The following is a 24,714-nucleotide window of genomic DNA, read 5'->3' as shown; positions in this document are numbered from 1 at the left end:
TAAAAATCAGTCCTGGGCTGCTGTCCACAACTGTATGAAAACACTGGTTAAGAGTTTTATAGTTGATTATTACAGTAAAGGGTAAGCCCAATTCTCATTACTCCATCATGATTAAAAACACGACGCCACCCTTTTAATTTTTAATTTGAAGGTGCCATCATCGTTCCCTTTTTTACCCGGTTTCTTCCCCAAAGATACCATTTTTCTTGAATATCCTGCATGGGGGTGGGGGGTAGTTTAAAATCATCTGAGTATCTCTTTAATCCTTATTTCACATATTCTTCAGACCAGCGTTAGGAGGCTCAGGCCCTTTATCCTCCCTCAGAATGTATAAAACAGTTTTTAAAAGACTGTATGATCTTATCAGATCAAAATCGCTCTATGCAACCAGCAGCTTTTGTAACCATTTAGATTTTTATTTTTTTCAGACAGTCTCACTCTGAAGCCCAGGCTGGAGTGCAGTGGTGCGATCTCAGCTCACTGCAACCTCTGCTTCCCAGGTTCAAGCGATTTTTGTGCCTTAGCCTCCCAAGTAGCTGGGACTACAGGCATGCAGTGCCATGCCTGTCTAACTTTTGTTATTTTTAGTAGAGAAGGGGTTTCACCATGTTGGCTGGGCTGCTCTTGAACTCCTGACCTCAGGTGATCCACCTGTCTCGGCCTCCCAAAGTTCTGGGATTACAGGTGTGAGCCACTGTGCCCAGCCTGTAGTTAGATTTTTAAATGACACTTACATTGTCTAATTTTGTTTCATTCTGCGTTCCTCAGTGTTTCAAAAGCTGAGAATTTAGTGAAACTTGCTTTAATAGTGGATTCATTTAGAATTTTTCCAACACTTCCTATTGACTAATACAGTCAACTAAAATTTGATGCCACACATGGCGAAACACCATCTCTACTAAAAATACAAAAATTAGCCAGGCGTGGTGGTGTGCACCTGTAATCTCAGCTACTTGGGAGGCTGAGGCAGGAGAATTACTTAGAACCCAGGAGGCGGAGGTTGCAGTGAGCTGAGATTGCACCATTGCACTCCAGTCTGGGCAACAGAGCAAGACTCCATCTCAGAAAAAAAAAAAAAAAAAAAAAAAATTATGCCATGGAAATATATTACATGATAAAACTTTAAATTTTCAAAAAAGATGTGTTTCATATACTCAAAACACTGGAAGCTGTAACTAAATCTTTTTATTGTATCATTGCACTTTAAAGCCCCAAATAAATTCTGCTTTGTAAACAGTCTTTGCATCTGCTAATTATGGACTGTTTGCCAGACACCAAGCCAGGAATCGAGGGATAAGGAGATGCCCACATCATGCTGTAACTACACAAGTATTTAGTGATTTTTCCCTTTATGAATAGCTAGCTCACTGATACTAAAGAAAAATGTAAAGTGTTAGAATTATGGGACAGAAATTTATAGAGTATGAGAATATAGTATTTCAGAGAAAATGCTTGAATGTTATATATACCACACAGGACAGCTTGGATTGAGGGGGAACTCAGGAAATGGGAGATTACCAAAGATGAAATTATTCACCAGGTTTATTTGCAGCTCCACTGAACTTTTATTTTTCTTGAAGTCTTTTTTTTTTTTTAAATGAGTAACTCTCACCACAAAAAAAGCTATATTTGAATAAGTGTGGACTTTTGAGACACAAGGGTATGTCAAAGGTTTTATCCTTCTCTAGAAACCATTTTTTAAAACACTGTCATTTTGTATTTAGAAGTGACAGTAAGAAAAACATCTAATCCATTCATGCAGTCAAAAACAGGCAAGAGACTACTGAATCAAGTGCAGTCAAAGAATGTTACATTATTTCATTAAGATGTGAAACTGGTTTGAAAAAAGTTACTATCACAATAGGAAACTAAAACTGGACTGTACAGCTTGTAAAATCAAGTTAAATTAGGTGTGATGTTATCAAGAGTCTAAGAGTTCATAGGAAGCAATTAGTAGATAGAAGCAAATATAGTCTATACAATTATATTTAAGGTGACTTATGTTCCTAATAAGCTAAGCATATAATACTGCAATAAAATGAACAGAAAAAATACACATTAGTCCACTTTTAATTCTATGAAAAACAGAGTAACGAGATTAAATGAAGACATTCGGATGAAATAACAGTACCAAAAAAAAAAAAGAAAAAGAAAAAGAAAATGACTAAAAATTTCAATTTGCCATGGAGAACTTCAGATGTTTTTGTCTAACATAAAAAATTCCAGCAGTTTGTGTGAAAACAGACAGTAAACACACTTACATAATTAGAACAGATTAAAGCCAATAAACAACCATGATATGAGCTGCTACATCATCTCCAATGAACACTATTAGAGAACTCTAAGTACAGCTTTGGGATGGAAAAGAAAAATTTTGACGTTATTTTCTAACTTTTAATAATTTGGACAGTGCCCAAATAGTATTACAATTTTAGAAGTACTTACCATGCCCAAATATCTTAGTTTCAGTGATAGAAAGTAATTAAATATTCACACAGGGATAAGTAGTTCGACCTGTGGGTCGTCTCTTCGAGTTTATTGAACTACAAATCAGATTAGTTAAATGCTATGATAGTTAAATCGAGAATAAATCTCTGAAAAATATCTTGGAGAGTTCTTGGATGTCAAACTGCATGCCACATTATTGGACTGTTATAAATTATTAGAAGAATATGAAGTACCTGTCAAGGTTTCAACAATAAAAATATATTTTTTAAAGACCCTATTTGGTAATAAATTAGATTTACACAATTGGTAATTTCAAAATAAATAAAACCTGAGTTGTAAATGCCTCCTACCCTCATCCCACCCCCAGTACACATACCTTATAGTCCATTTTCATTTAAACCAGTGTGTCTCAAGTTTTTGAGCATACATATCCCTTGGGGATCTTGTTAAAATGCAGGAAGTATGTTGTGGGCCTGAGAGTTTACATTTCTAACAAGGTACAGATGAAGATCCTGCTGGTCCTTGCACCACCCTTTGAACAGCAAGGTGACCCATTATATAGTTAATATAATTTCTGGTGTAATGACTGCACAGTTTTATAGATTCAAGGCTGTGATATTTTGGAATTAAGTATAATAACCAAAAATGATCACAAAAAATAAGTTTTGGAAGAAAAGAATGTTTTAGTTAAGTCAAAGCTTAAGGTACACCAAGTTGGCAGTGTTTCTGTTTGTCTGACAGTGACACCTTTGAAACATTACAATATGAATCAGGATACCAAATTCTAGTAACTTTAAAAAATGAAGTTACTGTAGTTTGAGGCTCTCCTCCAGTTAATTCAAGTCCAGAAAATTCAAGCCAGTACACTGCAAAAGCACTATTAAAAATCTTTAATGGCAAACTGTCCATTTTAATTACCTGTAAACTTGCTTTAAGCTATTCCATCTCCTCCTCCTCTTTCAACAAACAAATGCTGCTTTTTCTTCTGTCTTGTAGCTAAACAGCGTGTAACACCCAGTGCCCCTCCCTTTAAAAATCGAACAAAATTGTCTCCAACCAAAGGACCCAATGCAAAAAGGTTGGCTTCTTTAATACACTCATAAGTATATGTATCTATTTCCACAGGATTGCCCTTACATGTGATTGGCTGGCTTGACTTATGACCTAGGTAACACCCTTGATCCTTCAGAAAAGACAGATTAGGATGAGAACCTATCAATACCACTGCTGCAGAGAGCTTAAATATTTTCTTCAATCCAGAGACGTTTTGGAGAACACATTTCATGTCCGACTTAAAGGAAAGCACATGGTGCTCAGGAAAGCTGGTGTAATCAGATAAAAGATTTGAGTCAACAGAATATGACTGAGTACACATCATATGATAGACTTTATGATATTCAGGATACAGCTTTTTGGGAAGCTGTTTGAAAATTAAGCTTGGATCAGTTACTCGTCTACGAAACACATGAATCACAGGGATATTACTGTTGTAAGCACATAGTACTGCATCAGCTGCAGTAAGCCCAGAACCTACAATTAACACTGGATCCACTTTGCCACGCAACTTTCCTTTGTTTATAGCAGCTCCAAATTCAGGCATTGAATGAAACACAAAAGGAAAATCTTCCCCTTCAATTTCCAGATGGGCAGGAGAATCCAACGTTCCAGTTGCTAGGGCTACATTCTCAGCAAAGAGGCAGAAGGGAACATGAGAACCATCAGCTATTCGCTGATAACCCCTAATTTCCCAGTTTCTCTTGATAAAGTTTGACTTCTCTATCTGTAAATGCTTTGTTGAAATATCTCTGTCTTGACTATTATCATCATCTTGATCTCTGTAGAGTCTTGATATGGACGTTATGTAAGTATTCTCTCTGAAATTCTTCTGAAGACCCATGACTTTCACGTAATGTTTATAGTAGCGAGCTATTTCCTCTGGCATGACTCGATCCCCTTTTAGGTTCCTACAAAAGGAAAAGAAAAAATATCCTATAAGAATACTGTTTTCAGTTTCCATGATTATAGTTATCTATCTAGTAAGCTTTTATAGCTTTTTAATTCTGCTGGATTGTCTTAGCTATACATTATCCTAACACTTAAAAAAAAAAAAAAACTTCTATTTTTAGTTAAAAATCTTCATGAACTACTTTTAGCAAAAGACGTCCCATGAGAGCAGAGACTATATTTAATGCATTTGTTTCCTCAGTGCCATGAATAGTGTCTGCTCAAATACACTGCTTTATAAACTTTCATTAAATAAGGTATTAAAATGTGGATATTTGAAAACTGTACTACTTTATCTCACAATTATAATCTATTTACTGTCAACTGAATTATTTTCATCACAATCATTGAGATATTACAGGTTTAACTGTAGTATCTATGCTTCTTAAAATTATATATACCATCTCGGCATGTAGTACATTGGTATTTTCCTAATAACTGAAAATAATTCAGATCTGTCTTTTGCTAAACAAAGCCATCTTACATCTAGGTAAATAACGGATGACATTTCACTCTGTGTTTTCCTACTCATAAGGAAAGCTAAAACATAATTGTTCTTTATGAAAAACTTGAATTAGTCTGTCATTTTCCAAAGTTCAAAGCAACAAGCAAAATCCCCTGCCCCAATCAAAGATAAGCAAATTATTTGACATAATTGATGATGTGGATGCTCCTCAAATTACAATGGGGTTTGTCCTAATAGACCAATCATAAGTTGAAAATATTTTAAGTCGAAAATGCATTTAATAACACGTAGCTTACCAAACATCAAAGCTTAGCCTAGCTTGCCTTAAATGTGCTCAGAACATTTACATTAGCCTACAATTGGGCCAAATGATCTCACAAAAAGCCTATTTTATAATGAAGTATTGAATATTTCATATGACTTATTGAAAATTATACAAAAGTGAAAAACAGAACAGTTGTGTTGGTACCCAAAGTATGGTTTGTATAAAATGCACATCACTTTCGTACCAACTTAAAACCTAAAAGTCTTAAGTCAAACCATGATTAATCAAAGACTGTCTGTAGCTTATAATGGGAAGTTCACAAAAATTTTTCTTTTAAAGTTGAATGATTATAATTACGATTTAGAATTAACTTTCAATTTTTACTACTTCAGTCATGTGTCACATAATGACGTTTCAATCAACAAAGGACACCATATACAACAATGGTCCCATAAAGGATATAAAGGAGCTGAAAAATTCCTACAGCGTAGTGACATCATAGTCATCTTCAAGTTGGGTCCAATTACTTTTTAAAAAATGAATTTAGTGTAGCATAAGTGTACAGTGTTTATAAAGTATACCTTAGTGTGCAGTAATGTCCTAAGGCCTTCACATTCACTCACCACTCACTGACTCACCCAAAGCAACTTCCGGCCCTCCAAGCTCCATTCATGGTGTACCCTATAACAGGTATACCATTTTTAATCTTTTATATCATAATGTACTTTGTCTATATTTAGATAAAAAACACTTACCATTGTGTTACAGTTGCTATAGTATTCAGTACAGCAACATCCTGTACTGGGTTGTAGCCCAGAAGCAACAGGCTATACAATACAGCCTAGGTGTGTGGCAGGTTATACCACGGAGGTTTGTGTATGTACACTTTATGATGTTTGCCCAAGAAAATCATCTAATGGCATAATTCTCAGAACATATCCCCATCACTAAACAATACATAGCTGTATTATCATTTCCATCATACAGAATGGGAAATTGACAACTAGTTTATTTGTCTAGGATCTTAACACTAGAAGTCATAGAGTCAGGACTCAAACTCTGCCAATCTCTATAGAGACCTAAGAGTTTGCTCTTAAGACTATGCAAAGGCAGCAACTAAACCTAAATTTATTACAAAATTCATTTGCACATATTACTTCAAAACAATATGCATAAGTAAATGCTTCTCGTACATAAATCATAAAGCTTTCTCTTACCCATTTTAAAAACGTGTTAAGCAATTTCACCTGCCTACTTATGAAGATCAAGAACTGTATAACTTGCCGAATTTTACTTCAAGTTTCAAACCCATATATAATTCTTTTTAAAATCCTAAAATGAATTTTTGAAAGGTTTAATCTCAATTACCCATGATGATCTAAGTTGCTCTCCCTAAATTTCTTCAAATTAAGGAAAATTTCTATGAATTAACATGGTTGTTATCTAGCAGGAAGTGAAGTATTCAAATGTTACGTCCCTATTCTAACAAAGGTTACGTAATGTTTTGCTTAACTCATTGTTTTTGTGAGTAGTCAAATTAGAATAGATTCTCTGTATTTGTAATTCTTATCTAATATTTCCTATCCTTGAAAATGATTGATAGGATTTTCATATTTGTCTTTTTAAATTTTGGGATCTTCTCCCAAAATAAATAAATTTATAGTTTTCCAAGATGAGATTTCTTCTCAGCTTTACTTTTTTTTTTTTTTTTGAGATGGAGTCTCACTCTGTCACTTAGGCTGGAGTGTAGTGGCATGATCTCGGCTCACTGCAACCTCCACCTCCTGGGTTCAAGCGATTCTCCTGCCTCAGCCTCCCGAGTAGTTGGGATTACAGGCACCCGCCACCATGCCCAGCTAATTTTTGTATTTTTGATACAGACAGGGTTTCACCATGCAGGCCAGGCCAGTCTTGAACTCCTGACCTCAGGTGATCCGCCCACCACGGCCTCCCAAAGTGCTGGGATTACAGACTTGAGCCACTGCACCAGGCCCTCAGTTCTATTCTATTATTTTTTTTAATTAAATATATCCCTTCATACCCAGTTAGCCAACCATAAGCCAGACTCTAGTTTATCTGTCACTTTAAATTATTAATCATAAAGTATACAATCTTTACCCTGAAAGTCAAACACTTTAGTCCATAGTTTAGGTATTCATATATGAGATATGCATAAAGTTATCTATCAACTCATATAAATAAATAATAAAAGTATGAAAAATAAGCCAGGAGCAGTGGTTCACACCTGTAATCCAGGCACTTTGGGAGGCTGAGGTGGGTAGATCATGAGGTCAAGAGATCAAGACCATCCTTGCTACACGGTGAAACCTTGTCTCTACTAAAAATACAAAAATTAGCCAGGTGTGGTGGCACACGCCTGTAGTTCTAGCTACTCAGGAGACTGAGGCAGGAGAATCGCATGAACCCAGGAGGCGAAGGTTGCAGTGAACCAACATCGCACCACTGCACTCCTGCCTGGGTGACAGAGTGAAGTTCTGTCTCAAAAAAGAAACAAAAAAAGGATGAAAAATAACATATAGAGGGATGAGAAAGTAACTAAACAGAGAGTGATTTTAAAAGAGTAGATAAATCTATGAATTAAAAAAAGTCACAAGAAACCAATCTGCAATAATCCCTTATCTCTCTGCTTAGTTTTATATCTCTAAATGAAAACTAACATATTGTAATCACTGCTTCAAGGACACATTTTTATTTGAAAGACTTATACATTTATATTCTTCATCCATGACAAAATCACAAATATTTTCAAATTTTTCCACATTCTCTTTTTTCATGTACACAAAATAATTTTAATACACTTTAATCTTTACCTTCGTTTACTTGATACCCAGTCCTTAAATTTAAGTCCAGGTAGTTCCATCCAACTTCCAAAGCTGATTGTCAACATGGAGCCTTCCATATTCTATTAGAGTTAAAAAAAAAAAAAAGTATAGTGAAAAAACAAGAAGTGACTTTTTTTCTTTTTCTTTTTTTTTTTAAATTAAATCCATCTCATTTACAATAATTATGACTCTGGGTAAAGTGTGCTCCAGCGGTCCTAAATGGTTGGATAACTTACCTCAAACGCATTATTCCAATAAACTTTCATATACCTTCACCATCTGATATTATCCCATCAACCTTCTTTCATATAGTTACAAATTTGTAAAACAATTTACAATATTACCCAATGTCTACACCTTTGGACTATGATCAACATGATAATTTAGATGTAAAATATTATGTCAGGGAAACAAAAATTCAGTATATTCACTTTTTGAATAAAAGGAAAAATGTTCATTAAGTTCTAAAATTTTAGATGGCTTTCCGTTTTAACATTATTAACTTCGTTTTTTTAATTAGCAACAAAGCGTTTCCCCCTCCATCAATTATAATTCTAAATTCTTAGGCTGATGTGGATACAGCAGCATCTCTTCTTAAAGATACAGAAATAGGCAGTGCCTGCCTGAGAAAAAGAACCACTGCTGAGGCTACTGCTTGCCCTCAAGCACCCCTACTTATTTCTGCTTTGCTCAATACTAAGCAAGAAAAGCCCAAAGGCCAAGAATCTATTATACCTATGACCTCCATATCTCTTTCAATCAACTTTTAGGCAGTGGCTTCTTTTCTCGTAACTTCTTGCTCTGCTTCTACAATATTGACCCAATTTGAAAATGGGGCATATTATTATTAAAACTGGCTAACATTCACAGAGTATTATGTGCTAGGCCCTGTGAAGCATCATTTGTGACTATATATAAATCACCCAAGAAAGAGAATGTAGCAAGCTGCCATCCTGCTTTGAGGGAGGCTAGCCCTGATACCAGGTTCAGAACGAAGAAGGACTGGAATCATCTTTATTATCGATCAGAAATTATTTGAAACCTGAGTTTCATCTGTAACTCCAAAACCTTAAAACACCACTATCTGACTTTCTGACAACAATCTCTTAACATTATTCCTTCTGCACCAGTTCTTCCAGTTGGTTGAGAGCGCTAGTGCCTTGATCTCTTCATTTTTCTCCTAATCTACCTTTTTTCTCCATGCAACTTATATGCCATGAATGCATGCTGCCATGGAGTCTAGTATTAAAGGATGCAAACTGAACAGAAGTACTGTAGGAGCATATAGAAAGTATCTGGTTCTTCAAGGACATAAATAGACTGGAGTGTACCATTAGAAAGGGAAAACATTCCAGGCCACACAAAAATTCATGTGACAGCTTAATAAAGAGAGCAAATATGAGTATCCTTCAAGGAGTTACAAGAAATTCAGCCCTGTGACTGAAAGTATTAACTCAGCAGGCCTGGGTTGCTCCGACCTTTCACATGACCAAAACAGGCCTGTCTTCAGAACCCGGCTTGGCTGCCACCTTCTCAGAAATAACTTCTGAGCCCTTCCAATACTCTACCTGATGAGCATGGTTTTCGCATGCCTAAAGCCTCGGCAATGCTGTACCAGTGTGACCACGGGAGTTTGTCCTAACAATGTGATTTATGTGAATACCAGTTTTTGCTCTGGGAGGCAGAGGTGAGTCACAGGGGCGCTGCTGGCCTATTATGACTAACCCCACAGAAAACATCCATAGATACCACCGCCGTGACTTTACTAGGTTCTCCTGGACTTTGCCCCATAGTGTTTTCCCATTGATGATTCTAATCTGTATCCTTTCACTGTAATAAAATTTAACCACAAGTATACCATCTTTCTAAGTCCCATAAATCCTACTGAATCTTCAAGTCTGAGAATAAACTTGGACTCCCCAACAAAAGCACGCTAGAACACAGAGATAGAAAGATAAAATGTCAGAGATGAAAAGAGGAATATGACAAGAAATCTAGGTAAGGGCTAGATCAGAGTATGAATTACATTAGAAACTCTACATACTACATGTTAGATAAATGGAGACCAACTGAAGGATTTTATGCATTGGTGTAACATCTCAGACGTAATTTAGAAAGATGACTCTGGCTTCGGTATGGATAACGGATCGAAGAAGACACAATGAGTAAGAAAACCATTTAGAAAGGGTATGCAGTAATTCAGGTGAAAGATGATGGTGACCAATATTAGCAACAAAATAGAGTAGATGGACCCAAAAATATCAGAAATGAAAATATTTGGTGATTAATTTGAAATGGGAGTTGAGGAAAGAGAAATCAAGGAAGACTCTCAGGTTCCTGCCTTGAATAACTACATGAGAGTGTCATTTAATGACAAGGAAATTGAAGGAACTTGATGATAATTCGTTTTAGGCATGCTGAGTCTGAGGACACCTGCAGAAAAATCAAGGGAATACATTTATTTGGATATATAAAAAACAGCAATCTGGGCTGTTTCTGATTTTGGGAGTTTTGATTTGGGAATCAATCAACATCAATATGCAAGCCATTGAAGTAGGTAAGATAACCCAGGGAGAATGAAGAGTATGCTCAGGGGTTCGAGGCTGCAGTGAGCTATGACTGTACCACTGCAATCCACCCTGGGTGACAGAACACCCTGTCTCAAAAACAACCACAAAAAAGACAAGAATCCACAAACATATCAGAAAAGGAGTGACCAAACAGGAAAAAAAAAAACACAAGGAGACTGAAAATTCAGAGAACCTAAGAAAGATATTAACACTGTCAAAAGGTGCAGAGGTCAGAAAAGATAAATTTTGAGACTCATCATCAAATTAGGCAAAAAACAAAGCTACTGACTTTCAGAAAAAACAGTTCCAATGGAAAACCGGTGGCAGAAGGTAAAGTGAGTGAGCTAAGGAGCAGAAGGCAAAAGCAGGGAGAAGTATGTACAGGTAACTCTTTGAGGAAGTTAGCTATAAAGCAAAGGATAAAGATCAGCTGGCACCTAAAATTGTTTTAAAGATGGAAATAATTTTAGCATGTTTATGTACTGACCAACAGAAGCTGGTAGAGAAACTGCAGATATAAAATAAATGGGGAAAATCAAATAAATAATGTTCTTGAGAAGACAGAGATCCAAAACATAGCTGTAAGGTGGGCCTTAGATAGGAGGAGTAGTATCTCTTTCATTATAACAGGAGATAAGAAAAAAAGAATTAGCATCAATGTGGTAAGTTTTAGGTTTGAGTGTGAAATTGTGGAAGTTCAATCCTGATGGATTACATTTTCTCTGTAAAATAAGAGCCAAGAGCACTTCTAAGCATAAAAGAAAAAAAAAGAGGTAACAGTTTGAAAAGAAGTTAATAAAGAAATAGCAAAGGTTATACGTAGTAGTGTTTTGGCCCGAACTAAGAGTGGAGAATATTTTCACAGTTGTATAATTTATTTTTCTGGGGGTTTGACAGCTCAAGAAAAGATAAAGATAAAGTAGACAGTTAGATCAATTGCCTATTTGCCAAACCCACGTGATGGAAGGACGATGGGTTAAGGAAATTAAAGAGAATAGTTAACTCAATGAACCCAGGATATGAAGATCACAGCCTGGAGCACACTCTGTGTTTAAAGATTAAAGTGTGCATTACTGGGTGACACAGCTTGAAGAATAGTAAACTGTGATCAGAAAGGAAGACATTTGAGAATTTAGGTTTTCACAAGTTCAGCAGTTATAAGAGACAAGATCTCCAGTGGAGCCACTGGAGTTAGTAGCTAATGAAGAATAAGACATCATCGAGAGAATGTGGAGATCAAAGAACTAAAAATATCTTGGTTCTGTGTCATGTTTGCAGAGGTAAAATTATTCAAGGTTATAATAAAACTTGGCATATAATGGAAGACCATGAGTTAGGTGCCACAGATTCAGTAACTGGAGACAGTCTGGAATGGTAGGAAAGCTAGAAAATGGCATGACTTGTTCAAAGGAATAGGGCTTTTTACTCAAGTGCATAGGGGTGTAAAGAGAAGACCAACCTTACTAGCCAACCTGATACGACATGGGGTTATGGGAGAATGAATAGGCTCCACTTTAGAGGGCTGCAGTAGGAATGGTATCTTTAGGAGATAGCAAGCTTTCAAGAAAGGGAGCAGAAGCAGCATCTGACTGAATGGTTAAGGATGTGGGAAAACAAAAAAGTTGTTTATCACTAAATTGGTTCAAGGGGCCACAGAAAGTTTAGAAGAAAGGAGAGTGATGACAAACTAGATCACAAGAGAAACAGAACTATATGAAGATAAGTAGGAGAGAGAGCGATGACTCAAAGACTTTACATCTTGAGTCATGATTCAGGTTAATTAGGATGTACATAAAGCATAGCAGGGGAAATGGTCGCATAAACAGATAAACTGTACTACAGCCAAGCACAGTAAGATTAAGATATGGAATGCAGGTGGGATCAAGTAATTATATCTAGAAACATCAGGAACCTTCATAGAGGTGATGACTGACAACTGGTACACAGCTCAAATATCACTTACTTAGAGCCCTATCTAGTGAATACATGCCTGAAAAATATCAGAAATTTTTAGGTATATTTTAAGCTTTACCACTAGCTCAAAATGTGTTTTTGGTAATCAGGGCTTATCCATACTTTAACTTTTTCATAGATAAGTTAAAGAAATGAAATAAACAGAGATCAATTATTGCCTGCACATTATTCAAAGCAGAAAAATGTAAGTAAGATAAAACCTCAGGAATTCTGAGAAGGCAGTCTAAATGTCCTCCCCACCTACAAATATACTATGGCTTTTTTTTTTTTTTTTTTTTTAATTAAAAATGCTACTAATTAACAGAGCAAATAGAAATACTTAAGTTTTGGGGCATGACAGAATTCTTTCTTATTTTGTATTGGTGGTTTCACAGTTATAGGCATTTGTTACAACTCATCAAATTATATACTCTAAATGGATGTCACTTATTGTAGATAAATTAAGCTTGAATAAAGTTGATGTTAAAAGTAAAAATCATAAAACTTAAGCTAAAAGCAACAAATAATTTGGTAGTTGCTACTCATTATTATAAAGAAAATAAACATTTTAAAAGGAATCCATAATATTTTTAATCTAGGAATGTCCCCTGATACCCTGAAACAGTCATTTTATAAATGTAAACAACTTTTCAGATGTACAGAAGTGCATTAATATACAAACAGCCAACTGAAGTTCATACTAAAAATTTGGTATGTAACATTAAAGTTCCTACAAAGTCTATAATTCATAACATAGCAAACTACATTACTTAACATCAATTTTTATAACAAATGAACACTCACTACACACTAGACACCAGCCTAACTACTAGGCAAGGTCATGAGGGTAGGTCGCTCAGAATGGGATTACTGGCTTCATAAGAAGAGAAAATTGCTCTCTCTCTGCTATGTGAGGACACACTGAGAAGGCAGCTATCTGAAGGAAGAGGACCTTTACCAGGTACCAGGCTGGCACCTTCATCTTGGGATTTCCAGCCTCCAGAGCTGTGAGAAATAAACATGTTATTTAAGCCACTAATTCTATGGCATTTTGTTACCACAGACAATACTAATATACCCTCTTTTACAATACATTTTTCATTTAATCCTGAAAATGTGAGAAAATGGATACTGCTTTGAAATACATGAGATTCCATAAAGTCTAAAATGAATAAGTGAATTTTAAATTTTTTATTATACAAAACATTCTTGAAATATTTTTTACATAATTCTTATAAGACAGTATACAGAAATGCTTATTGTAAGACTGTACCAGTAACCAAATTTGGCTTGATATACTGCAACTCATAATAAACCCATATTTAACTATCTGAACAGAGGCATTAAAATTCCTCTCAAATAAAAATGTGATAAACATCATATATAACAGTATTATCATAAGGCTTAAGAATCAAGTTGGTCTTATCAAGACAAAATATAGTAATTCACATACACTAAAATGCTAAGAAAAATATACTCACATGCCAAGCCCCACCAGGTGGACCTTTACCAAGAACTAAGTGAGGGATATAATGATGTTGCTCTAATTTCCAATGCAAAACGGATGGATAATCATATCCAAAGTCAGCATCCGGATGAAGAAGCGTGTCAAAAAGTACTGCAACTGGATTGGACGATCGGCCTTCAAGGCCCTCAGACAAGTATTCTAAGTCCTAAATGAACAAAAGGGAGACAGAGTTTGAAAAAAGCCAGCATTTCCCAGAAAGTGTATTCTAATGTCTACCATGATGCCCAAATGATAAAAAGCAGTACTCCCAAACTTGAGCATACAATGCCTACTAAAACTCCATTAGGAAGTAATTCAGAAAGCTCTACTCTAATAAATTCAAGAAAATAAACAGTAGTAACTCAGAATATATTTATGAATCTAAAATAAAAATGATATAAGGTGTTATTTAGAATAAAAGGTTTCAACTAAGAAACAAAGTTTACATAAATAAAAACTAATCCTGTTTTAGCATACAAATTTTTTTTAAATTGACATGTAAGAAATAATACCTGATCAACAATGGAAAGATGTCTTGCTTCTTCTAATTTACTATGTAAGATTGTATTTGGGTGTATTGCTTCTGATGATAAATATGGTCTGTAGCCTGATAACATATAAGAAAGGCATATTCCTGAGGGTCCATTTCCTATTAAAAATAAAAGGTGGAAAGGGGTAGGTCATGCATCTTAATACTCTTACTCCTTTGGCTTTTCTCCTACTTTGAAGTCAGCTCTTCTCCCTCACCAATTCTTCCTTTTCTGATCTCTTAAAACCAAATGTTGCATGAGATGCTGACCTTTGGCTTCTCTCCTATTTTCTTTTGGGAATCTCATCTACTTAAGCCTTCCACTCTCTATGCTACTGACACCCAAAATTAGTTCTCTAAATTGACCAATTTCCCAAGGATATATCCCACATTTCCATTCTACTTCTTGATTCTACCTGATAGAATGACCCACTAATAACTTAAAACACAATGTGCTGAAAAGCAAGCTCGTTAGTACCTTCATTTAGATGCCCTCTCCTTCAAACCCCATCCTATCTCAAAATATGATACCAGCAAACTTCTAAGTTAATCAGTTTCTGGTTTTAACCTAGTGTGCCCCCTATATCCAGTCAGTTGTCTTTGCTATTCTCATTCTTGTACTATCACCTTAAAGACAAGTTTTCTACTGTTTCTCTGCCCTGAGATTCACCCATTCCCAGTCATTTCACATACTACATTCAGATACGTTTTGGTAACATACAATCTTCATCAGGTTATCCTTCCATTTTAAAGGTCTTAATTGTTTGTTTCTGACTATCCAGTGTTCTCCATGTAAAACTACCTTTGCAAAGAGTATGACAGTAAGAGAAATCTAACATGGCTGACCCCATCTTGCTTCTAGCTTCAAAGGCCGGCTGTCTTCACTCATTCCTGGGTATAGGCAAAGTTAACCATGGAAAGAATTTATAGTTTAACCTTAAAGCAAGGATGGTAACAGCCCTTCCCAAAATTAAACTGCCTTTCTTAAACTAATGAAAGGCCACGAGGTTAGGATTGTGAGAGGTGCCTGAATTCTGCTAAGATGTGGGCAGAGTTTCTATAACCTTTTACCGCTGAAGAGTCATGTGGCCAGAGGTCACAAAATGTGTGACTTCCCTAATTGCTATTATAGGTAACATCGCCAACTGAGGAACTTGAGTTTGGCCTTTTGAAATATCTTTTCAGACTTCTGCATTTCTGATGACTGTCTGACTCTGCTGGTCCCAAGACTCAAGACTCAGACCCAAATCTCGACTCAACCAGTCCTGTGGTCCCCCGACCCAAAATTGGACTCAGTGCTAGAGAACCATTTGACACCCCCAGCACGGCACCCCCCCCAACCAATCAGCAGCACCCATTCCCTAGTCCCCTGTTCACCCAACTATCCTTGAAAAATCCTAACCTCCAAGCCATCAGGTGGGATCAAGAGTTTTATCAGGAGACTGATTTGAATAACTGCTGTTCTCTCACATCGGCTGGCCTTGTGTCAAACTTTTTACCACCAATGCCATGGTCTCAGTTAATTGGTTTTGTCCCTGCAGCAGGCAAGAACCCACCAGGTGATTACATATGTTCTAGCCTCGACCATCTTAACAGTCCAAACTCCTGATATTGCCTTCCTATATGTTTACGTGTATTAACTAAAATCAAACTGAATTTCTTGAAATACTTCCATTTATGAATTAACAATGCCTTTATTCTGGATTGCCACTTCTTTATCTCTGCCTTTCAAAAATTTAATCTGAGAGCACTGCTAGCCACAAAGAAAAAATTCTGTTCCTTGTCTAACATGTCACCCCAAATAAAGTATATTCAAAGATGTAAGTAAGAAAAGTAAAACCATAAGAATACTAGAAACGGAGAAAGCAGACCGGGCATGGTGGCTCACGCTTGTAGTCTCAGCACTTTGGGAGGCTGAGGCAGGTGGATCACTTGAGGTGAGGAGTTCAAGACCAGCCTGGCCAACATGGTGAAAACCCCATCTCTACTAAAAGCACAAAAATTAGCCAGATGTGGTGGCACATGCCTGTAATCCTAGCTACCGGGGAGGCTGAGGCACAAGAATCACTTGAACCTGGGACGTGAAGGTTGCAGTGAGCTGAGATTGTACCACTGCACTCCTGCCTGGGTGACAGTGTGAGACTGTCTCAAAAAAAAAAAAAAATAGAGAAAGATTTCAACTTTTATTACTATAAAAGGAAGTCTTTAAGACTCAGAAAAAGAAAAAATATAGATTTAGAACTAATCTTACATTTTTCACAAAAAAATATCCCAAAATGGATCATAAACCTAAATGTAACATGAGAAACATGAAAACTTCTAGAAGACAACTCAGGAGAAAACCTATGTGACTTTGGTTTGGTAATGAGTGTTTAGACACAATACCAAAATAGGATACATGAGAGAAAAAACTGATCAGTAGGACATCATTAAAATGTTAAACTTCTGCTCTACGAAAACACACTGCTAAGAGAATAAAAAAACATATCCTAGACTGGAAGGAAACACGTATCTGCATAAAGGACCTGTATCCAAAATATACGAAGAACTGTTAAAACAATAAGAAAACAAACAACCTAATTAAAAAGTAAGCAAAAGATCTAGCAAACACCTCACCGAAGACAATGCACAGATGGCCAAGTAAGCATACGAAATATCATTACGGAATTGCAAATTTAAACAATAAGATACAAGGGCATACCTATTAGAATGGCTAAAGTCCAAAACATAAACCACACCAAATTCTGACAAGGATGTGGAACAACAGAAACTCTGATTCACTGCTACTGGGAATTCAAAATTATTCCACATTGGAGGACAGTCTGGCAGTTTCTTATAGGGCAAAACAAAGTCTTATCATAAGAACCAGCAATCACACTCCAAGGAATTTGCTCCAAGGATTTAAAAACTTATGTTCATACAAAAACCCACACATGAATGTCTATAACAACTTTATAATTGTCGAAAATTGGAACAACCAAGATGTCGTCTAAAACGTGAATAAACAAACTATGGTACATATATACAATGGACTACTGCTCAGTAATAAAACAAAATGAGTTACTAAGCCAAACAAAAAGACACAGAGGAACCATAAATTGATTGCTAAGTGAGAGAAGTAAGTCTGAAAAGTCTACATACTATGTGACTGCCAATAAAAAGTGGCTGCCAGGGGTTGGAGGCTGAGGGGAGACATGAACAGGTGAAACACAGACTTTTAGATATTTCAACTATTTTCTATGATACTGTAATATGACAGTATACATTCAGCAAACCCACAGAACTGTACATCACAAGGAGTGAAGCCTCATGTAAACTACAGCTTTTACTTAACAATAATATATCAATATTAGTTCATCAACTTTAACAAACATACCACACCAATTCAAGAGGTTAACTTTAATAATAGGGGAAACTAAAGAAAGGAGAGGAGGAGCAGAAGTGAGTTGTGTATATTCTGCTCAATTTTTCTGTAAACCTAAACTGCTGTGAAAAATAAAGTCTATTAATAAAAATAAATACAAAAAAAGAAAAAACAATAAAAATAAATACATAAATCACCAATGAAGGAGTTAGTATCTGAGGCAAAGAGCTAAGCTCCTGGGAACAGAAAGATATAATACTCAAAACTCAATAGACAAAAAACGAACAAAAAACCACATACACAATATGTAAAGAATGTAATAATTAGGGCAGATCACAGAGAAATACACAGTGGAGGGAAAATACACTCTCATCCCCAAAGATGTCTCAGTCTTTTTTTTTTTTTTTTTTTTTTTTTTTTTTTGAGAAGGAGTTTCACTCTTGTCGCCCAGGCTGGAGTGCAATGGCACAATCTCAGCTCACTGCAACCTCTGGCTCTCTGGTTCAAGCAATTCTCTTGCCTCAGTCTCCCAAGTAATGGAGATTACAGGCACCTGCCACCATGCCCTGCTAATTTTTGTATTTTAGTAGAGATGGGGTTTCACCATGTTGGTCAGGATGGTCTCAAACTCCTGTCTTCAGGTAATCCAGCCCACCTTGGCCTCCCAAAGTGCTGGGATAACAGGCGTGAACCACTGTGCCCAACGATGCCCCAGTCCTCTCCCCCAGAACCTGCAAATGTTATTACAAAGCAAAAGGACTTTGTATTTCTGATTAAGGACACTGAGATGGAGAGTGGCCTGGATTACCCAGGTAGATCCAATCTAATCACAAGAGTCCTTAAAAGCAGAGAACTTTTCCTAGCTGTGGTAAAAGGGAGACATGACAATGAAAGAAGGTTAAAAAACAACATTGTTGATTTTGAAGCTGCAGAGGAGAGCCGGGAAAAGGAAACACTCTTCCCTAGAGCCTCAGAAAGTAAGACAGCCCTGCCAACACCTTGATTTTGACCCAGGAAGACCAATGTTGACCCACAGAACAGTAGGATAATACATTCACATTGTTTAAAGCCACTAGGTTTTTAGTGGTAATTTGTTACAGCAGCAACAGAAAACATATTAATTAGCTCTTTATGCTCAGGCTGGTGGTGCCATCGTCAACAGTAATGACACTACATAAATATACACAAGGCTAAGCTAGTCACAGCTAGCTGAGGCAAAACAGAGATAGGCTGTTTTGTGGGGAGCGGGGTGGGCAGGTGCAGATAAAGGTTACGTTTTCCTTTTCTAACCTTCCCATAGCCTAGCCACACAAGACAGGGATCCTCCATTCATTCAGGATAGAAAACCAAGGTTAGACATAAGGGGGGAAATGAAACATGACATATAGTCCCCGATATCTCTTGTATGAGAACTACTATAAAAACTGTCATCTCTACCATATCCTGTAGAAGAGAATCTAGTATAGAATCTAGTATAGAACAATCTTTCTCTCCTCTTTTCCTTCCTTTACAGTATCTCCCACATGCCAGTCAGAGGACATGAATTTTCCCCCCTTCCTACTAACTTTGAAAGAAGCAATCAAAGAAACACAGGAAGTCATATGCCACGAAGGCACCTATATTCCATAACTCTCCTTTGGCTTAGTTAGCTTCACACTATAGTCCTTGTCTGAATTCCTTGAGTTTGTATATTAGATGAAACATATATATAAACCAGGTAATTAAATGCATGCAATAAAACTAAATTATAAAAGCTTATACATCTGAATTAGGTTTTATTAATAGTTTAATTTTTAATATATGCCTATCTGTTGAGGTGATACAAAGGATATAAAATAGTAATGCTGTGGTTAAGGTAATTATAAACATTATCTTAGAATACTATAACGTCATTGCTAATTGAGCACTGATTACTAACTTGCACAAATTCTCAACTTCTGAGTCAGTTTCTCTGTCTGTATCTGCCGTACCAACATCAGAGGTCTACAGAAGTGTAACGTATTACCCAATATACACAGAATGCTTTTCGGAGCTCTAATAATATTGGTTACCACATTACCATGACACTGTCATATAATTAACACAAATGTAGGAGGTACTTTAAAATAATATAGCAATATCAGTTCTTCAGTAAAAAGGCTACATTTTAACACAGATGCTAAAATCAGATAAACCAATTACTCTCCAAAGATTTGGTTATCAGTTTTCTCTAGCATTATCAAACCACCTAAGAATACGTTTTAATAAAATCTTAAGAACCTGTACTAACTGTAGATTTATAAAAGTATTAAGGGTCATAACTCTAATTTTAAAAGATAAAATACAATCACTTACCTATTATTACCACAGGAAAAGTCACTGATGAATCTTCCAGTAAAGAAGTTTCTTCAACTAATGGCATCGCTTTAACTTTTCGCCCCAAATTATCACCAAAGTATTGCACTAAGGAATTAAAAATCTCTCCTTCAGTTTCAGTGTCACTATAGTTTCTTTAAAAAAAAGGGAATAAAAAAAGATAGTCAATATAGCCTTTATAAAAATCAATCTCTACTCTGAGTTTATTTAGACATAAAGTATTTTAATCGTTCCACAAAAGAAGAAAAGAAAATCCTTCTGATTAATGCTTTCAAATTATAGCTCAGCTACAAGTCAACCTATACCAACTTGAAGGCCAAAAATCCCAAATATTAATAGCTGCTTTTCTCAAGTATCTTCCACTTTTCACAAGTATCTTGTAGGCGAGCCTCTATGAAATAAGCGACCCTCTCATGATCAAAGACAGCATTGTGCTGGGGATTTTATAATTCTCTGAAACTAGCCTAGAAATGACTACTTTCTCCTCTACATTTTTCTTATTAAAAGGTGAGTGCATTAAAGACAATATATAGTCACATACATTTTAAGAAAAAGTTACTGTATTTATATATTATTAATTGTGCATTTTGGTACAAGAAATTAGGTTTATACATTTTTATTCAAAAAATATATTACATATATATATATATTTGAGACAAGGTATTGCTGTCACTCAAGCTGGAATGCAGTGGTGCAATAATGCCTCACTGCAGCCTCCACCTCCCGGGCTCATGCAATCTTCTCGCTTCAGCCTCCAGGGTAGCTGGGGCTACAGGTGTGCCACCACACTTGGCTAATTTAAAAACCTTTTTTTGGTAGCGATAGGGTATCACTATGTTACCCAGACTTCAAAAATATATTAAAATAAGATCTTAAGGTTATTTTCCAATTTTTGCCAATTGGTTCCCCAGAAACTAGTTTTATTATTTTCACATTTTCATGCACTACATGGGAGTATAGTGCATGATGAACATGGTTGATGTTCCGCATTATACTACAGACTACTTGAGAATACCTTAATTAATTTTATCTTCAAACAGTCAGCAACAGCCACAATGTCTGGAAGTATTAAATTAAATACCTACCGGGGGTTAGTATGTTATTTCTACTCTCAAAAAAGTATGGGATGGATCAATTATTTAACAGGACTCAACTCACTGATCCCAGAGGCTGATAAACAGAATCAGGCAGAGACAGGAATTTCTACTTCCCTGTAACCTTCAGTGTTCCCAATCTAGCCTAGGATAGGGAGACTTCCTCAGTATACACTGACAGCTTTCTTGAAGCAAAGAAAGTAACCTGTATCCCAAATATTTGGACTCCTCTTACATAGCCTCTTTTGACCAAAACAGACACCAATCAGACATGGCTACTAAGGGAAACCCCTCCTCACAGTGAAAGCCTATCCTTGGGAGGAGGTTTTATATGCTCAATCCATCCATTCCTGACTCATTCCAACTACTGCCTCTGATCAGATCCAGATGCATCCGCTGTCTTGCCTGTGCCTGCTTCTGCCTCTTGGCAATTGCATTTAACATTTTTTATATTCTGCTCTGTCCCTGATATCTCTCCAAAGTATGTGCAAGGCTAGGTTCTCCTGCGCCTTTGGAGGCTTTTGATCAGTCATTTTGGTAAGAAACCTCCAAACCACTGCTCAAAGAAATCAGAGATGTCACAAACCACTGCTCAATGAAATTAGAGATAACATAAATGGGAAAACATTCCATACTCATGGATAGGAAGAATCAGTATCATGAAAACGACCATACAAACTGCCCAAAGCAATTTATAGATACAATGCTATCTCCATTAAACTGCCAATGACATTCTTCAAATTAACTAGGAAAGCTATTTTAAAATTCAGAACTAGAAAAAAAACTATTTTAAAATTCCTATGGAACCAAAAAAGAGCTTGAATAGCCAAGGCTACAACTTTAGACACAACAGAACTGTTTTTGCAAAAAGAAGTGTGGTTTATTAATCATAATGTTTCTCTTTTGGCAGCTAGCTTGTTTTCCTTTCTGTCCCTCAAGACCAAAACACAGCAAATACTTTGTTTTCACTCCCTATGCCAAATTTCTGTGCACAGGAGGAAGCATACTGTATTCACCACCTAGGGTTAGTCAAAAGACTATGAATCCCACATTGTACATCAAAAGGTGTCAAATAGCTTTTACACAGTGTTTTCTGAAAGGCATGTTAATTTCTCAAGGGCTTTATTTAGTTTAACAAGTTTCACTAGGGGAACCTATTTCCTAAAACTTTCCACAGAGAAACTGATACTCTCAAACCACTGTCTTAGTAGTCAACAAATTTGCCTAAAAGTTAAAATCAAGCAGTTTATTATATGAAACCATTTTTCCTTAATATCCACAACTGAGAGACTCATTCTAAACTCACTGAGAAGTTAGACAAGTTTGGATTATTGCTATTACAAAAGAAGTTCTGAACTTTCTCTGTGCCTTACATCTCTTTTACTATTTGATGACGCTTCTTGAACTCTACTCTGAATACTGTTCTTTTTTTTTTGAGACGGAGTTTCGCTCTTGTTACCCGGGCTGGAGTGCAATGGCGCGATCTCGGCTCACCGCAACCTCCGCCTCCTGGGTTCAGGCAATTCTCCTGCCTCAGCCTCCTGAGTAGCTGGGATTACAGGCACGCACCACCATGCCCAGCTAATTTTTTGTATTTTTGGTAGAGACGGGGTTTCACCATGTTGACCAGGATGGTCTCGATCTCTTGACCTCGTGATCCACCCGCTTCGGCCTCCCAAAGTGCTGGGATTACAGGCTTGAGCCACCGCGCCCGGCCCTCTGAATACTGTTCTTAAATACACACAGGATTTACAAGAAAACCAATTAAAAGTCATAAAAAGTAAACGTGATATATATGTATATGTGCTTCTCTACTGCATTAAATTCAGTGATGTGTAAGTCACTATAATTTTGAAGTATAAACAGTATTTCCATATTTGCAAATGCAATGTGATATAAACATATTTATGATCTTTACTGATGATAGTTGTAACTACTACCGTGATTTGTTGCTTATATTTGTAACTTAAGTAATTAGTTTTTAAAGTTTAGTGAAATGATACACCTTTCTTTCCATCCATGTTCATGTGTTATCTAAATTTTATCTATGAAACCCATAATTTAGGAACGCTTGATCAGAATTTCATATCTTACCAGACAAGCAGTCTTATACAGAATTATTCTGGAACATCAGTATATGTAAAGCAAGGTACTAAAGTATTCCCTAAGCTTAATCTTCACCCCTGGGTTAAAATCAGTTTCTAGTGTCTGGTGTTTCCACCAATGGCCAAATGCTAGCTCTAGAAAACACGCTCACTTTTATTTTAGAAACGTAGTATCTTTTATCATCCGTAAAAACTTGCCCCATAAGGTAAGTCTAAAATCGCCACATTCTTCAAATTTCTACAACACACATGGCTTACCATGGCTAACCTCTTAACAAGGCAGAATTTATTTGTAACTAGATGACACTGAAACCTTCCTTCCACTCATTAAATTATTTAGAAGACTTTTTAAGAAATAATTTTTTTAGGGAGGCAGGCACTTCGTAGAGCCCTTCGCTAAAACTTTACTCGGAAGTCTCAGCTAGCCGTAACCGACTCAGCCTGGGCCTAGCCGGTCCCGCAGTCCCGTGACCCGCGCGGTCCAGCAAGAGAATAGGGAACAACAGCGCAGGGCTCGCTGGAGCAAGGACCCCGCCACACCTCACCGCACCCCACCCCCACGCCGAGCAGGGCGGCCAAGGCGGTGGGACGCTGCGGTCCAGGCGCTCGCCCTCCACCCCGGCCCCGGTCCCAGCCCCGGATGGGCCGCAGACCTCCAGAGCGCTGCATCCCCGCCTGCTCCCCTCCCATCCCCGGTGGGGAAGTCACCTGAAATGACCGGCCAGTGAGCAGCGGCAGCACCACACCGGCATGGAGCGCTGCGCGAGGGGCGCCCCAGCACGGCCGCCGTGGCCGCCTCCACCTCCCTGAGCGAGGCTGCCCGCTCCAGGCGCCCGCCCGCTCGGAGTAGCGGGGTCTGCCGGGCGCTCCCGGCCAGCACCTCGCCGTTGCCGCAGCTGCCGCGGCTCTGCAACGCCGGAGCCCACCTCCAGATAGCGGCTTCCGTTCCTCGCCTGCAGGGAGCCAGGCGCCGGCGGCGGGTGATTTCCGAGCGACGGGATAGGGGCGGAGCGGGGCGGGGACGCTGCGACGGCGGCGGCTGCGCGCGGGCCCCTCCTCGCAGGTGCGGCGGCGGGCAAGGCCTGCGATTGGTGGAGCCGCGATCCGGGCGAGGGGCCGGGCCTGTCAGAGCCAAGGCTGCGCCGGCAGGCGGCAACCGGGACCTGGACCTCGGTCTTCGCCCCTCCTCCGCCCCTCCGCCCCTCCGCCCC

At 37.6% G+C, this 24,714-nt stretch overlaps 1 protein-coding gene across 3 annotated transcripts; it reads right to left on the bottom strand.

Annotated features, from left to right (window-relative positions):
* Window positions 1–1,524: 1,524 nt before the first annotated feature.
* Window positions 1,525–24,509, bottom strand: OSGIN2 (oxidative stress induced growth inhibitor family member 2). Of its 3 annotated transcripts, XM_017538051.2 has the most exons (7): window positions 24,212–24,509; window positions 20,284–20,438; window positions 14,569–14,705; window positions 14,031–14,222; window positions 8,015–8,106; window positions 3,367–4,412; window positions 1,525–2,979 (listed from the first exon to the last, which is right to left on the bottom strand). In XM_017538051.2, the coding sequence occupies exons 1-6, from the start codon at window positions 24,253–24,255 to the stop codon at window positions 3,380–3,382; spliced, it is 1,653 nt and encodes a 550-aa protein (XP_017393540.1). In that variant the 5' UTR covers window positions 24,256–24,509; the 3' UTR covers window positions 1,525–2,979; window positions 3,367–3,379. The 3 variants fall into 3 exon arrangements, with proteins under 3 accessions (XP_017393540.1, XP_017393539.1, XP_037597779.1); XM_017538050.1 differs by having other exon boundaries at window positions 1,525–4,412; XM_037741851.1 differs by having other exon boundaries at window positions 1,525–4,412; window positions 24,384–24,445.
* Window positions 24,510–24,714: the final 205 nt, after the last annotated feature.

Source organism: Cebus imitator, unplaced genomic scaffold, assembly GCF_001604975.1.
Source record: "Cebus imitator isolate Cc_AM_T3 unplaced genomic scaffold, Cebus_imitator-1.0 Scaffold109, whole genome shotgun sequence".
Classification (NCBI taxonomy): domain Eukaryota; kingdom Metazoa; phylum Chordata; class Mammalia; order Primates; family Cebidae; genus Cebus; species Cebus imitator.
Note: the sequence above shows the minus strand (reverse complement) of the source record. Positions and strands in the feature narration are given on the sequence as shown.

What these genes read in the sequence shown, in the direction of transcription:
- OSGIN2 (XM_017538050.1), bottom strand. Translation starts at nt 24,255, where the DNA reads ATGCCGGTGTGGTGCTGCCGCTGCTCACTGGCCGGTCATTTCAG. An exon ending in TTTTCCTGTGGTAATAATAG is followed by an intron (nt 14,706 to 20,283) that starts GTAAGTGATTGT and finishes TATTTTTAATAG; the next exon opens with GAAATGGACCCTCAGGAATA. An exon ending in TGGGTATCAAGTAAACGAAG is followed by an intron (nt 4,413 to 8,014) that starts GTAAAGATTAAA and finishes TTCCTTTTGTAG; the next exon opens with GAACCTAAAAGGGGATCGAG.